The following is a 16,208-nucleotide window of genomic DNA, read 5'->3' as shown; positions in this document are numbered from 1 at the left end:
CACTCGCACATACAGCCGTATGCTGTATGTGCGACGGCGACGGCGTTATCGCCCTTGGACTTTATACGGAACATCTATGAGCCAAAACCAATTTTAGGGCCACAACGCGTCATAGATACCATCTTTAGATAGCAAATACGGATCTCAAGGGCCATACTTTTGCTGGCAGAAACCGAAAATACGTCACCCCCAGCACTTTGGGCGGCCAATACCATCATCAAGCAACCAAGCCAAGCGACATGAAAAGTCAAAATGCCGGACGGGCCGGCGCGGGGTGGCAGTTTGCAACGTATGATGCGTGGACAGTCCCACAGTTGCAACGTAACAGCGGGGTTACCAATGCATTAAGTTCTATGGAAGCTGTGCTGGGACCAACCGAAAACGAAGTAACAGCCGGGAAAACACAGCACCCGGTAACGTAACAGCGGGGTTCTACTGTACTGGGCCTTTCCCTCTCAAATTCCCGCCGGCAGTTTAACATCAAGTTGCGTGCCCACTGCTGTAAAATAAAGTTTTGGTGCTCTTTTTCTCTGGCAATGCTAACCAGTGTCAGGCAGATGGTGACAGACCCTTACAAGCTCAACTAATATTCACATGCAAGTGCTTATTTATTAGGTCACATTGCCAGGTGAGATGCATTTACCAGAAGCGTCTGTTAATGCTGCCAGGCCTTCTGGGAAGAAGTAAGCCAAAGTGCTTTCCAAGCAAAAACGTCGCAGTTTTGCACGAAAGGCGAAGCATTGATAACGACAGCGAAGTATTGGACAACTACACAAAGTAAGGTTCATAGTTTTAACGCCATCTGACTTGTACTAGAACTATAGAGCATTTTATTTTATTTATTCATTTTTTTTGCGATCTTGCATCGGTAAAAAAAAAAAACAGCAAGAGAGGTAGCGTCGCGTTTTATCAGTATGGCGCCAAAAACGTGTCACCCATTGTGGAAAACTAAATCTGCTCAAAGTGCATCTGCTGCTTCTAGCACTGATATAGTCGACGTAAACAGTATAGTGACGAGTCTATAGAAGACATTGAATCATCTGGCTTCGACTCAGCAGACAGCGATGATTCCTCTACAAAGCCTGGATTTTAAACTAGGGTGGCAAGGTAAACATAGTGTCAGCATCTTTGCCGTTGTTATATGGTGCGCGCTTTCTGTGACAACACCTGTTTACATCTTTCTTATGGGTTTGTTCAAGCTACGGAGGAGATATTTTGCCAATGCACTGTGCCGAAGCGCGCGCACCTGGCATTCACCTGGATGTGACGTGACGGAGCGAGACGCGCAGGTTCGTTGGGGCGCCGAATATGTTTTATGACGTTTTTCACGGCTGACATGGTCACAATGTTTTCTCAGCACACTAATAAGTATGCATGGATGAAGATTTTTGAATAGTCCAGCTATGCTCAGCCAGATGGCTGTTGGCTAGACGTCACGCGCCCCGAGATGGTGCACTTCATAGCGCTGCTGATTTACCGTATTTACTCGAATCTAATGCGCACTTTTACCACGACCCTACATCTGCGTTACCATACAGCCGTCGGCATTTCAAAATGGCCGCCTCGCAGGCGCGTCGAGCCTAGCTACTTTCTAGCCTAGCTACCGTAGCTTCCTCCGTGTGCTGCAGTACACGTGCTTAGGCAATAGTCTACCGTCTGTCTTCACGTTCTCTGCGTCTGCTCTATCGACGTGAAGTACCGAGTTAATCATGATGCCACATTTGAAAGTGATCATGTGTCCGGAGACGGACGGAAATCGGGCCGCATCACGGGCGTTCGAAGAATCCGAAACTTGCGTGCAGGACGGCGCAAACAGAAGGAGAGGATTTTCGCGAGCAAAGCATTGTAGTTTGGTTTCAGTGGACTGGAGCAGGACGTAATCTGCGATGATCCACTTGGGCGATACGATCGCCTTGGCCCTATCTTGAAAGCAATCTGCGACGGGGAAAGTCCGCGGTGCGCCGTTTTTTGCCGCTTATAGGTCGCGTTGAAGCGAGAAGCATGATGGCACGAAGGTCAATTCACTCGCTGCGCTTCGTCACTCCATCGTTTTGACAGTTCGTTTCCGTGGTCAACGAGCGGGATGTGGTCATGTTTGCTTGAGCGCGTGTGACACCGTGCTTGTTAATTTATTTAGTAAGCGAATGTTTGCAAGTTTATACGGCCCATAGAACTGCTCTCCCTACTTCGTATAGCTAATTTGCTATCACATTCGATGCTTCGCCTTTCGGGCCAAACTGCGACTTTTTTTATTCAACGCAACTTCAGTGCATCGGGAGGAAATCTGTCTTTCCAAATGACAGAAAGTTGTATTTCTGTTTGAAAGCATGAGGGGCGCGGTACTGTAAAGGACTTTTTTTGTCGTCACGGAAAACGGGTGCGCGTTACAATCGAGGGCGCGTTAGAATGGAGTAAATACGGTACATGGGCATTGTTCAAGTATTATGGCTCCACTTGTTTTGGAATACTGGATCCATCTACAATGGCCTTCTCCGAGCAAAGATCATGAGCAGGAAGCCTTTCATTCAACTACTTGCGTTTTTGCACATCTCGGACCCTGAGGATGAAAGTGCCACTTGAGCTGGCAAACTGTGGAAGGGCTACTGCAAGATATCAACAAGGTGTCAGCTAAATTTTTTCAGCCATGGGAAGAACTTGCAGTAGATGAAAGAATGGTGAAGTCAAAAGCACAATCTGGAATCGTGCAACATATTCGTGACAAAGTGGGTATATTGTGGGTTCTGGCGGAGTCGAAAACTGGATACACTTTGCAGTTCTTCCTTTACACAGGCAAGCAGGAGACACCTGGACCATACGGCTTGGCTTTTGATGACGTTAGTAAACTTTGTGATAAATATCTAGAGCAAGAATCCAAGGTTTACATTGTGGGAACCCTCGGGTCCCATGACCGCCGCACGCGCAGCGAACGTCGCGGCAGACGCATGCGTGCCAGGGAGAGTTGGGAGAGGGGAAACTTTCCTTCCGCGGGCGGCGCGCGGGAATCGCAAGCGCTATCAGAGCCACCGGGTGGGTCACGTGAGATCCCGCTGATATCGCCCGGGTCTCTTTGGTCTCCAACAAGCGGCGACGGCGCAAGACTCCGCCGTCGCTCCCGTATTCCCGCATGTGGTTAGTCAACCGCGTTCTTGCCGCGGCAAACGCCGTGGCCCCCCCGTATTCCCCAGTTGGTAAGTCGGAAGCCCTTCTTTACCTAGTGAATTTTCTCTTCGAGGGAACCCTCAGCGATGTCAACTATAGCTAGCTGGCCTGCTCGAAGTGTTAGTTGCAGTCGTAATAAATGCTTTACGAGTGTACACGTGGCTGTCGTCTATTGTCTCCTCGAGCTTGTACCGGACCGCTGTTGATGCGCAGGCATGCGCCAACTGCGGAGCTCGGTGTGTCAAGGCAGAAGGCCGTTGGCATACCCCCATATCCCGACATTTTGGCGTTCCCAACATGGGGCAAGCTCTTGGAACACGGGACGACGATCGGTTCGGTGCGATGAAGGCTTTGTCCGGACCAGCGTTAGGCCTCAACCGAAGGCGTGATTGCTAGCTAGATTGGGCATGTGCTTTCTTGAGTGCGAGTTAACGCTGCACCAGTGCCACCGAACTCGTGTAGATGCTGAGATTTGCAGCAAGTTTTCTTTTAAGAGCACGCCCGAAGCGAGTGAGTGCAGCAGCCGACGCGGTGGTCGATTTTCCCTGTACATATGTAAATAGCCTCCTTTCTGTATCTTTGGCTCTGGGAACCGGGCACCGGAAACGGTGGCTAGGACGTCAGCGGGGCGCAGTCCCAGGAGTCTGCTCGGAAGCTGCGTGTCGAGCAGCGAGCGGGGACCACTTAGCTAGGCCTGCATCTCCTCGCGGCGGCTCATGGGAACCCTTTATGGGTCTTTTGTGGCACTGGTATCCGTCATGGACGCGATTACGCCTAAGACTCTGCAGAGCTGCCGGTCGCATGTTCGAAGACGACCATGCTGTGACATTTAGCGGGTGCAACCGGATTCGCTAGTTCTACTATACTCGCCCGAGCAGAGACACCTCGTTCGAAATAGAAAGCTTATTTTGTTCAGATGAACTTAATATTTTGCGGGCGGAATAACCGACATCTCGGGGGACCAGAGAGCGCTTTGTTCATACGAGCATCGCCCACTTTCACGCTGGATCGGACCGGAAAAATTCGGTCGATGCGAATAACTTCATTCAAACGAACTGGATTGTTTTTTTTTTCTCGTTGCCGCATAAAGCTATGCGGTAGACGGGTGGTTCAGCATCGTGTCAGACGGCCGACGCTGCGGTGGCCTCTACTCCCTTCATTCTAAGTGTTTGTGGAGTGCATTTGAGCGACTATGCAGAACGAGTGAAGCCGCGTCGACTTGATATTGCTGCCATGGTCCACGTCCCTGCCTGCTGTCTCGGCCCCTCCCTGTTCGCGGCCCGATGCAGCAGCACATGGCCGCCACGAGGAGGGAGGCCTACCATCATACTCCCACGAGGGTGCGTCGGTGCGAGGTTCATCGTGCCGGCGCGCGTGCCGCTTCGAGAAAGTCCTGACCCCCTGTTCCCGGGTGGACATTGCGGCGCGCATCTTGAGGGCAAGCCATCTTCAGCCCCCGTCATCGTCAACCACTGTGACGGCTGCCACATGTGGGCGGCCGCCACACAGGACAGTGCTGCCTATCAACGTCGATTCGGACTTTCCTGCCGGAGTTTACCATCGCATCTGCTGCGGACATGGTTAGTCAACCGCGGCAAACGCCGCGGCCGCTCATATTCCCCCAGTTGGTAAGACGGAAGCCCTTCTTTACCTAGTGTATTATTCTCTTCGAGGGAACCCTCCGCGATGCCCACTATAGCTAGCTGGCCTGCTCGAAGTGTTAGTTGCAGTCGTAATAAATGCTTTCCGAGTGTACACGTGGTTGTCGTCTATTGTTTCCTCGAGCTTGTACCGGACCGCGGTTGATGTGCAGGCATGCGCCAACCGCGGGACTCGGTGTGTCGAGGCAGGGAGCAGTTGGCATTCCTCCCTTATCCCGACAACATGGCCAATTTTTACACATCAAAGCACCTTTTCGAACACCTCCTTCAGTGCAAAACGCTTGCTTATGGAATGACAAGAAAAGATCATTCAGGTTTCTCTGCTGGTCTGAAAGAAGCAAAATGGCAAAAGAGGGGGGGCTCAATGCAGTAACATTCGCTGGATTAGGGATGGAAATGTTCTGTTCCTTCAGTGGAAGGACCGTAGGACTGTAAATTTGCTGAGCACCATGCACCCTGCCAATGAACATGTCCCTGCTAAAAAGCGGGAAAAGGTAGGCAACAGATAGACTGAAAGGACCATAAAAAAGCGAAGTCACTGAGGGTTCCCCCTGTTGGGGCATGAATACAATGCAGGAATGCTGGCCATCGACAAATCGGGTCAAATTATTGGTACCTACAATGTTCTCCGAAAATGCGTGCGGTGGTGTCTTCGAAGACACTCTCCACTGCATCAACACTGCATGCGTCAACAACTTTATTCTTTTTCAAGAGCATCGAAAAGAACACCCTGAAATTCCAGTATTAATTCTGAGTGCTCACTTCAACCAGCTTGCTTTCAGAGAGAGATGCTCATCAAGCAAATTTCCGATCTTGACGATGATCAGCCAGCCAGTGCTTCTTACCCTGCCCCTTGACTGGATTCGCCAGAAGCCCGAGATAGCTCAAAACCGAAGGAACTGCAAGCACTGCTATTAAACAGCTAAAAACAAATGTTTTCTGCAGCACCTGTGAAGCACATATCCCAACTAAGCGCACCTGCTTCTCAGAATGGTGCATGCATCACGAGTCTAAGGTCAAGGGTCACTAAAAAAAAACTATTTTTCACCTAGAGCGCTCAAATATATCGACAGTGAAGCTGGGGAGGCATCTAATCAATTTTATATTTTGGATTTTTTTTATTTTTAACACCGGGTCAAGCATATTCGCAATTTTATGTTTTTGAATGCACCTTTCTCTTTTTTTTTCTCAAGTTTCATAAATAAAATGTCAGAACATGTTGAACTGTTTATATGTGTATTATTTCATTTGAAAGGCAAAACAATAGGCTACCTTTTGATATATAACACTCCGTTGTATACCAAGAAGTTTCGGAAATAAATATTATCTAGACCAGGTGTTCTCAAGCATGTTCATTCCAGGGAACCCTGCTAAGCTCCATGAAGTGCCAAGGAACCCGCCTCCGAATTAACCGAACGTCGAATTATCGAAGGTATCAAGAAAAACGAGTGCTTACTACGTCAACACACTTTTATTTACTGAATGAATCAGTAAATCTTGATTCTATTTTGCACAAGAGCAGTGCGGAAGCTGAAATTCTCATCTCGCGATTGATTAGCACTCGCAGCGCTGCCGCGGCATCTGAGATGCGCTTTTCACCACTGCGCCTACATTCCGATTACTTTTTCCGCCGGTAAGCTGGTCGCCAACAAATCGGTCGTCCATCGCGATGTAGCCGGTGCTCTTCATCTTTGACAGCTTTGCACTGAGTCAAAGCGAAACTACTGCTTGTCGCAACCGCTGCGAACAAAACCGCGGTCACTATCGAAGCGTAGACGGCAATTTGAGGTTCTAAATTGGCAGGCGGCCAACGCAGGCACCAAGTCAAAATGAAACTACTATTTGCTGCAACGAGTCCGGACGAAACCACGGTAGCTATCAACGCGATCATGGATGGCGACTACGCAGTTGTGAAGGCACGTAGCCGACGCACGCACCGAGCCAAAACTATACTACTGTTTGCCGCAACCGCTGCGGTCGAAATTCTGGCTATTGATGCGATCATGGATGGCAACTACGCACTTATAAAGGCACGCGGCTAGCCGCTAACGCGGTGTTACGTGTGGGGATAAATGCAAGAATAAAGGACACAATTATGTCCGAAGCGTTCCGGCTTTACTGTCAGTCACGTATCGCCTACGATTGCCACTGAGGACCATGGCGATGCAGACTGCACCGCTTCGTTTTCGGTTGGACGCTAGCGCCGTTTTTACTCTTTTGCGTTGCACATTTGCGGTGCTCCACACATTTCTTTTTAAATTTTTTTATGTATACGTCAGTGCGTACGCTACTGGCACCTACCCTATCTAAGAATGGGAGCAATGCGTGTGGTGGTAAGTTAGGCCTATGAGATTCAAGTGCGAAAGCATAGGTGCGCTGCCCGTTTTCAGATGTTGGGTGGCTACAAGTTGCTCACAGACTTATTGCGCAGTTTGCACATTGCTGTTTCACACTGTGATGTGCTTTCTGACACTCGGGCATGGGTAATGGAGGTTCTTTGGATCGAGCGAACCTCGTGCTCACCGTCTTTAGCCACTTGGCGAGCACGGAACCAGGGAAAATTTATCAGTGGTTCGAGGAACCCCGACCACGGGTTCCGCGGAACACACTTTGAAAACCAATGATCTAGCCGTATAGCAAAAAGGGCTGTTTCCCGTCGTAAGGAAAAAGCTAAGGACCTATTTCAAAGGTTGAAGGACCCTTACTAGGCACGCAAGAACACAAAGCCACCATCCATTTCAGCTTGCCTAAGCTTTGCACCAACCACAGATTACCTTTAGGATAAGGCGCAAGCAGCCACGTTCAGCAGTGGCTGGGCTAGAAGAGGAGGTGCGCTGCTTCAAGCTATTATCCTTCTCGGCTCATGCTCGCACGCTTCCGCTTGCACCTACAGCATACGGTGTGCTGCCATGATCTTATAACATCTGCACTTTATATGGAAACGGCGAAAATTCACCTGGAGTGACCACATAATTGAGATTGCCATTAAGATGTGCCCCCAAAGAGCATTTTTCAGCTGTCAAACGCAAAAGTAGGCTTCCATAGGCACAAATGACAGAAATAGGCATTTATAGGCACCATAAAGTCAGTGCTAAGCCACTTCTTAACCCACAATTCTTGCTCATACACCAGAAGGGTGGGGCCCTGGCCTATAATCAGGTATCTAGTTATCGCATTGGCACAAATGATAGTGTAAGCTTAAGCAAACTATCATTTCGAAAATAATATAGATAATTCATTTTTTCTGGACAGATACTCTATAGATGTCCTATAGTACAAGATAAGGGCAGCCTCTTCATGTTTTATGAGTTCTTTTTTAAGCACTGCATCATTCAGAGCAGCTTAAGTAAAAAATTATATTGTTTTTTCCTGTTTGAAGCAATTCGGAAATTTATGGAGTACATGGTCTTGTTCTTTGCAATATTTCACTGTAGAAACCACCTTGAAAGCACATTTTGACAAAACAGTTTGGGAAAGGATAGTTTTTCTGGATTAGGTCGAGAATGTGAAAACTGAGAAAAGTCTAGTGAAGGATTTCAAAGCATACTATTTTATTTCCCAGGCAGCAGTGACCAATGGGTTGGGCCCTCCTCTTCTACCCTGCGTTGCTCAATGCAATTGCCGTATTTATTCGAATCTAGGCCGATAGTTTTTTTCAAATAATCACATACGAAACTCTAGGGTCGGCTTAGATTCGAGGATTTTAAAAAACGTGCCAGTTTTTAACTGAAACTGATAAATATGGTGCATAGTTAGCGCCATCTAGAAAAGTCAGTATCGCAGCCGCTGCTAGCCGCGCCAGTAGCCAACTGAAGTGCATGAGTGACGTCGCCATTTTGACCTGCGTCGTATCGGTAGTATCGGTACAGTGTACTAGAAGGGGTCTTCTAGTACACTGTAGTATCGGTATGGTGTAGTATCGGTATGGTGCAGCATCGGCGCGCGGTGTGGCGTTATCGTAATGGCACCAAATGGGCGATGCCACCATAGTGCCGCTTTCTAAACGAATACTGTATTTACTCGAATCTAACGCGCACTTTCAACACCACCCTAAATCTGTGTCGGCATTTCAGAATGGCCGCCTCGCACGCGCGTCGAGCCTAGCTACCATAGCATGCGGAAGCTTCCTCCGTGTGCTGCAGTACACGTGCTTAGGCAGTAAGTCTACCGTCTGTCTTCACGTTCTCAGCGTCTGCTCTATCTATCAGCATGAAGTACCGAGTTCATCATGACGCCGCATTTAAAAGGAAAGTGATCATCTGTGCGGAGACGGACGGAAATCGGGCCGCATCACGGGTGTTCGGAGAATCCGAAACTTGCGAGCGGGACTGGCGCAAACAGAAGGAGAGTATTTTCGCCAGCAAAGCAATGCGGAACAGTTTCAGTGGACCGAAGCAGGACGTAATCTGCAACGATCCACTCCGGCGATACGATCAGGCTTGGCCCTATCTTGAAAGCAATCTGCGACTGGTAAAGTCCGCCGCGCGCCGTGTTTTCGCCGCGTTGAAGCGGGAGGCATGCTAGCACGAAGGCGCGCTTCGTCTCCAGCGTTTTGACAGTTCGTTTCCGCGGTCAACGAGCGAGATGTGTTCATGTTTGCTTGAGCGCGCGTGACACCGTGCTTGTTAATAGCGGTCTACTAATTTGCTACCGCATTCGATGCATCGCCTTTCGGGCAAAACTGTGACTTTTTTTTATTCATCGCAACATCAGTGCATCGGGAGGAAATCTATTTTTCCAAATGACAGAAAGTTGTATTTCAGTTTGAAAGCATGATGTGCGCGGTACTGGTAAAGGACTTTTTCCTCACGGAAAACGGGTGCGCATTACAATCGAGGAAGCGTGAGAATCGAGTAAATACGGTAGTTGTGCTAGCCGTAGAGGCATCGTCAAACGTTCAAGCCGGGCGGAACTTCAGCATCGGTCTGTCGTTGGAGGGGGCCACGGGAGATGGTTTTTGCGCGCGCCGCAACGTGCGCTCTTTCCAAAATTGCAGCATCTCTAATGCGCTGGATGGTACTGAATATAGCGCACTGTTTGAAGATGTCAGCAGTAAGGAAGATAGCGACGAGGCTAGCAGTGATGGTGACATAGAATGAGCTCGGGATGTTCAAATTTAATAAATGCTGTTTCATTTTGCGAATGCTATCCTCGCTTTTTCGTTCGGCCTACATTCGAGGTAAGTTTTTTTTTTTTTCTGGCTTCGAACTTTTGGGGGGTCGGCTTAGAATCGGAGTCGGCCTAGATTCGAGTAAATACGGTGTTTCAAGCTCTCCCATGTTTCTTTTTAGTTTTAAAACTGTCACAAGCCCTTATATGCACTACTCGCGAGATGCTTGCCTTAGTCACTTGCTCAACATGCTTCCTTGTCTGTGCCTCATAACCAAGCTCGGGCTTCTAGAAAACTCTCTTGATGCCAACTGCACCCTTGCCGAACTAAAGCACGGCCAAAACTGCCGATTCTCAGGGACAGGATCTTCGGCCACCTCTGCCCCACTAATGCACTGAATGACTTGTTAGCATTTTGCATCTGCATCCTGGAATATCATGCAAGGCTAAGAGCCATTCTCTCTTTTGCAATGCTTAAGCTGAAAGTAGACATGATGGGTCCTGGCACTGATGACATGCAACATCAACCAGGTCTTGGTGCCAAATGTATTTGCCTATTGTAATTCCTCAACTGGAGTTTCAGTATCAATCTGGCAGTCAATCCACATTCGCCACAATTGAAAATTTGCTTTTTTTTTTCTTCTGGCAACACGAAGATCATACATACAATGCACCCTTTATGAATAAAAGACATGCTGCTGGCATAGAAGCCGTAGAAGTTCACACTTCATTTTTGAGCTCTAAGCATTGTACAAATCAATCAGCTGGGTACTCACGGATGCAAACTAACCAAAGTGCATCTCCTCACAGCTTCAAAGAAACACCACCACAGGAGTGTTCTCTGTCCCTCTGTTACTTTTGACTGTACTTCCATTCCCTTAGTACACATTCTGTTACTTTCTTGAACACAGCAAATAAACCTGCTTTGGTGCTACAACAGCCTCCAAGGCATCAGAGTTAAGTATTATTCCAGTACTCACAGCAGAAAGCCTGCACTTTCATTCAAAACACCACCTGCTCTTCAACTTTGCAAGAGCCCCACCACATCTTGCCTATTTTCCTAAGCACTGTAAGCAATTGGCCACATTTTCTTTCATGACACAACTAAGCAGCTCCTCCAGCAGAAGCAAAAATGAAAAAAATCTCCTCATTGGTTGGGCAGTTATATCATCAGATCGTGGAGAATGCTACCACTACATTGAGAGAGAAAATAATATGCTTAGAGGACTGTGAAACTTTTCTAACTAATCAAAAAAATGACATCACTATCTCCTGCCGCAAAAATTTTTCAAATCCTTCAAGACAAGCAAAGTTATTGGACCAATGAGTGGCTTTCTCTCTCCTTTCGTTTCCACTAACCTCTCTGGAAGCAAGGGGCCGCAAGGGAGCAATGCCCCCCCGCTGGCCCCGCCTACGTCTCGGTGGTGTCTACATTACGCATTTCACATATGGGGCCACGTGCAGCAGATGCAGCAACACGCAACTGTTGTGCGCAGACCGTCAGTGCAAAGATGAGATAATTTTTCTGTCGTTCTGAGATCGCAGACATATATTTTTTAATTTATTTAACTCAAATGCACAATAATATTACCGAGAATGTTCTCGCCATCCCGAAATCAGCCAATTGCTGGTGCGGTGATGATGACACTGCACGACGACTTTGTGAAGGAGAGAGCAAGGGCACTGCTTTTGACACGAGATTGTAAATCGACTGCTGCATGCAGCGCAATAATATTTGGCTGACGTGTCCACAGGAGCCTCGTTAACAGGCAACTTTTCTCACTATGTTCAAAAAGTGGGCCCCTTTGGGAGCTGGCATTTGGGCAAGTTAATTCCCCTACTGCAGAAGCAGGGTGGAGGGTGCACCAGGTAAGGGAATCTGCAAGGCCAAGCACAAGTCGCTGCCCATGGCACGTAGGACAGGCTACCATTATTGTGCCGGGACAGCCAGAAAGGTGCAGCAGTGCAAGAGTAAAAGAAAATAGAAATAATAACCAGCAGGCACACCTGCGCTGCCGCACATGGAGGTGTACACTGGACTGTGCCAATACTGTCATCATCGTGCGACACAAGAACAGTGTAACTCGCCTTACGATCGAAGCATATCATATTCGAAAAACAAAAGGTGCATGCATCACTTCAACTGAGAAAGAAATAGCATTCCTAGTTAAGTGGTAATGATTTTGATGGTATGCACACGTGACCTTAGGAAGCGTTGATGCCAATACACAGCGGAAGGATTACATTTCTTTGCTTGTTGCCTTCGATAAGGGTGATATATATATATATATATATATATGTGTGTGTGTGTGTGTGTGTGTGTGTGTGTGTGTGTGTGTGTGTGTGTGTGGCTATGTCTCTAATAAATGTTTAGTAGCGAGTCAGCACTGGTGTGTGTCTATTCTTTCTCCATCCTTGTAAAGTTGGGCTGTTTTTCCGCCTTGAATATATTCAAATGATGGCTCAAGGCCTGTTTGGGGAAGTGGTGCATAATAAGTGAAGGCCACAACTTTAATCCTCACTGGCAGCATATTACCTTTTGTTTTTCTGACAATCCACTACCCCCCCCCCCCCCCCCCCCCCCAGCAGCTTCGTAAATTTTGAGTGAATGTTTGCCCCCTATGGTCTACATTCATTTACACAGGGTGACAGAGCAACTAAAGCACACAGCAGCCCCCACCTGACAAGAGATGCCTGCAATGGAGCAGGAGCAGGTTTCTGGCAAGCAACGGCCCTTGCAGGCACAGCCACAGAACTCCCGCGATGCCCGGATGTCACGGCACTCCTCCTTTTCCAATGCATCAATCTTGCGCACCCCACTGGCACGCAGCAGCGCCCGCCGCTGACGTGTTGGCACGGGCTGCAGGTAACTCAGCGTCTCCGCATCGTCTTCCTCTGGAGTGTCCTCGACGGCTTCTAGAGCGGAACTGCCACCCTGTCATAGATCACATGGCACGTGTCACTCATATGCTGCAACGTAGAAATATGAGGGCACTACCATAGCGATTCTTACAATATTTACCACCGTCTATGTGAGAGTTTACTAACAAGCACTGTGCCACCTTGGGAATGCCAGTACAGTTGAACACTGCAATAGTGAAATTGGCGGGGAAAGCAACGAAATTCGCATTCGGGAGAGTTTCGTTGTTGCAAAATGAGACAGCACAGAGAGGAAATATGTTGCAAAACGAAACTTTACTGTCAAAATTATGTTAGCCTACTTTGGCAAGCCTTGCTTGAGGCATTGCCGACCGCACAATGTACACGCGCCATGCATCAGTTGGCGATGGCGACACTGCCGTGGAGCGCTATTCTCAGTCAACCACTTTCAGAGATACAATCCCTTTTGCGAGATTTCACGTATAGCTCGGCACCAGAAGCAAAGCAATAGGATTCCTCCAGCGCATGCTGTCGCCCACAGACGCCAATGCATGCGGTTCCGCGAGAGAAAGTGATCGTATCTCGTATTCCCGAAAGCGATCAACCGAGCATACTACTTCTTCGCGCAAATCTACGTCCGGCGAAGCTGAATCCACATGCGATGCATGTTGGGTGGTACTGAAACTAGCGTTCTTGAAGTAGGGAATGTGTATTCTTGGACGATCACTTAATCACCGCCAGCAGCCCATGCTGCAGCCGCTATCTCAAGCGACGTCAACAAGTCCACGTCGGTGGGACGTGGATTTCATTGTTTTTGCTGCACTTTTCTCACAGAGCCGCAGACTATGCACTGCGCTAGGTACACAAAAGAAGTCATCACATGTCGGTAAATGCAGCCATGCCTTTGAAATGGGTGATCAACAAACAGGATGGCGGCCGTGACGTGTTTAATGGCATGCGATTGCTTCCGGCATTTCACTGTTTTTGTAGACGAAAATGGCAGCAGCCTCACAAGCACATTGCGACGGCATTTTAAACAATTTAAGTGGGGATAAAATGCATTTGAGCCCTTTTTGTGCCCTATTAGCATTACACGAGTAGATAATATGGGGCCTAATGTTGCAGCAGATTTTGTTGATGCGAATTTGCAGTTTAGTGACGTTTTGTAGTCTAGAAGTTTGAAATGCATTGAATACTATTGGTGTTTGCCAGGGATACGAAAATATTTTGTTGTAGTATGAATTCCGTTGTCTTGGGATTTCATTATCATGGGGTTAGACTGTATATGGGTGCGTGAGTTTTTGACTCGGGCGTGACTTCGCCTAAAACACTATCATGGCTGCACTGATGAAAATGTCTTAAAATCTTGGTGAAAGGTTCTCCATTCTCTGTATTATATTTTTCAGTAAATTTTACTCATGTGTAAAGCACATGCGAGGAAAACAAGAACAGAGGAAAAACTGTCGCACAGCAAGCGCAGACCCTTGCCGTCTGCTGTTCTCCAACTTTTAACGGCTCACCGAAACTTTTTACGTTTAATATAATTGTACATCCAAGCACCAGTACTCGTCATTGAATAAAACATGTTTTTGAGTAATAAAAACATACAGCTCTTTATGTGCTGTTTTAAGTAGAAAAAGAACCGCTGTGACAGACAAAACGGTGCCAGCCAGGTGCACCTTCAACGTGTCCTGGCTCTCCAAGAACGATGCCAAGCCGAAGCCACCACATCCAAACATTGACATGCATACAACAGCATCGCAGTTTTCCCTCTAGGCAATACCATGAGAAACTCTACGGGCAGTGGCATCTGTGTTTGGCACTGAACGTTCAAATGTGTTGCAAACTCTGTATCAGCATGTGTGCGGACTTGTACATAATGAATAGTGCAGGAACCGCGCAGTCCCAATAAACACTGCCATTTTGCCTCTGTCACAGAACCCTCTGCGCATTTGCCAGGGCTGATTTCCATAGATGCAGCTCTGTCAATGGAAATCCCAGCCACACTTGTGCACACATGCACTTCTTTCCAGGTTCCTCCTCCAGCATGAACATGAACATGAACCACACCAGAACTCCCGCAATGAAGAGGCACAAGGAATATTCAGGGAGTCACAGTGTTTCGAGCATTTGTTTAATAATGATCATGAAAAGACAATTTTTGTATGCCATACAATGGCAAGGCCACTGAGCAGTTTCTGTTAAAAGCCAAGAAGAGTTGCGCTGGCAAATGTCAGACAGAGATTGAACACATTTGCTAACTTTCTGCAATCGGAGCATTGACACGAGAAGTGATGTGCATCATATTAACTGCCATATTTGCTCTAATGGAAGGACCTCTTTTCTTTTACATGCTCATAATGACCAAAGCATTATAAATTTCGGTGCACACACGTACATGCTACAGAAGACAAGTAACCAATCACAATTACTTCAATCAGAAACGTAATTGATTACAGTTAGCAATTACTTTTACATTATTTTTCTCCCAACCATTATAAACACTGCACAAGTACAGTAAATAGAATGAGCTGGTCTGGCTCTTTGGTGAGTCTGTGCAGCTCTTCCCACATTTATTTTCACTCACAATTGATTTTTAAAATCTTGGTCGGTCATCCTCCTCCATTTTTTTTTTTTTTTTTTGTGATGACATCATTAGTGCCACTGAAAACTCACTGAATATGCATGCCGGAGGGAACGGTGATAAACAGCTTGTGCACAAGAGGGAGGTCACTCAATGCCGCGATGCCTGCACCTGGGTGCGCCTCAGAAAAGGCGCTCCCAGCAGGATTAATGAGAAGCTAAGAAAAATTATCGGCAGGTATCAACGTCCAAAGTGGCCATTGCTATCAAGCCATAGCCAGTTCAATTCGTTGGCATTAAAGGGACACTAAAAAGAAAAATTATTTCTTCTGTTTGAGTAAATGGCCCCCCTGATAGCAAGAAGACGAAGGCCTCTCTCTGCGATCTGCAATTACCCCTGTCTTGTGGTAGCTGATTTTAACTTGCACCTGCAAATTTCCCGACTTCATCACCCCACCTAGTTTTCTGCCGTCCTCGACTGCGCTTCCCTTCTCTTGGTACCCATTCTGTAACTCTTATCTACCCTACGCATTAGATAGCCTGCCCAGCTTCATTTCTTTCACTTAATGTCAACTAGAATATCGGCTATCCCCGTTTGTTCTCTGATCCACACCGCTCTCTTCCTGTCTCTTAATGTCAGGCTTAACATTTTTCGTTCCATCGCTCTTTGTGCGGTCCTTGTTTCTGCCCCATATGTTAGCACCGGTAGAACGCAATGATTGTACACTTTTCTTTTCAGCAACAGTGATAAGCTCCCAGTCAAGATTTGGCAATGCCTACCGTATGCACTCCAACCAAATTTTATTCTTCTGTAAA

The 16,208-nt window shown here is 47.4% G+C and overlaps 1 protein-coding gene across 2 annotated transcripts in view; it reads right to left on the bottom strand.

The window, feature by feature from the left end:
* The window catches only part of LOC119437556 (cysteine/serine-rich nuclear protein 3-like), a 134,673-nt gene that overhangs the window by 16,197 nt on the left and 102,268 nt on the right, over positions 1-16,208 (bottom strand). For both annotated transcript variants that reach the window (XM_049660708.1, XM_037704563.2), the window contains one exon: positions 12,610-12,864. In XM_049660708.1, coding sequence (XP_049516665.1) covers positions 12,610-12,864 — 255 coding nt within the window. The remainder of the gene's footprint in view (positions 1-12,609; positions 12,865-16,208) is intronic.

Source organism: Dermacentor silvarum, chromosome 1, assembly GCF_013339745.2.
Source record: "Dermacentor silvarum isolate Dsil-2018 chromosome 1, BIME_Dsil_1.4, whole genome shotgun sequence".
NCBI classification, from domain to species: domain Eukaryota; kingdom Metazoa; phylum Arthropoda; class Arachnida; order Ixodida; family Ixodidae; genus Dermacentor; species Dermacentor silvarum.
Note: the sequence above shows the minus strand (reverse complement) of the source record. Positions and strands in the feature narration are given on the sequence as shown.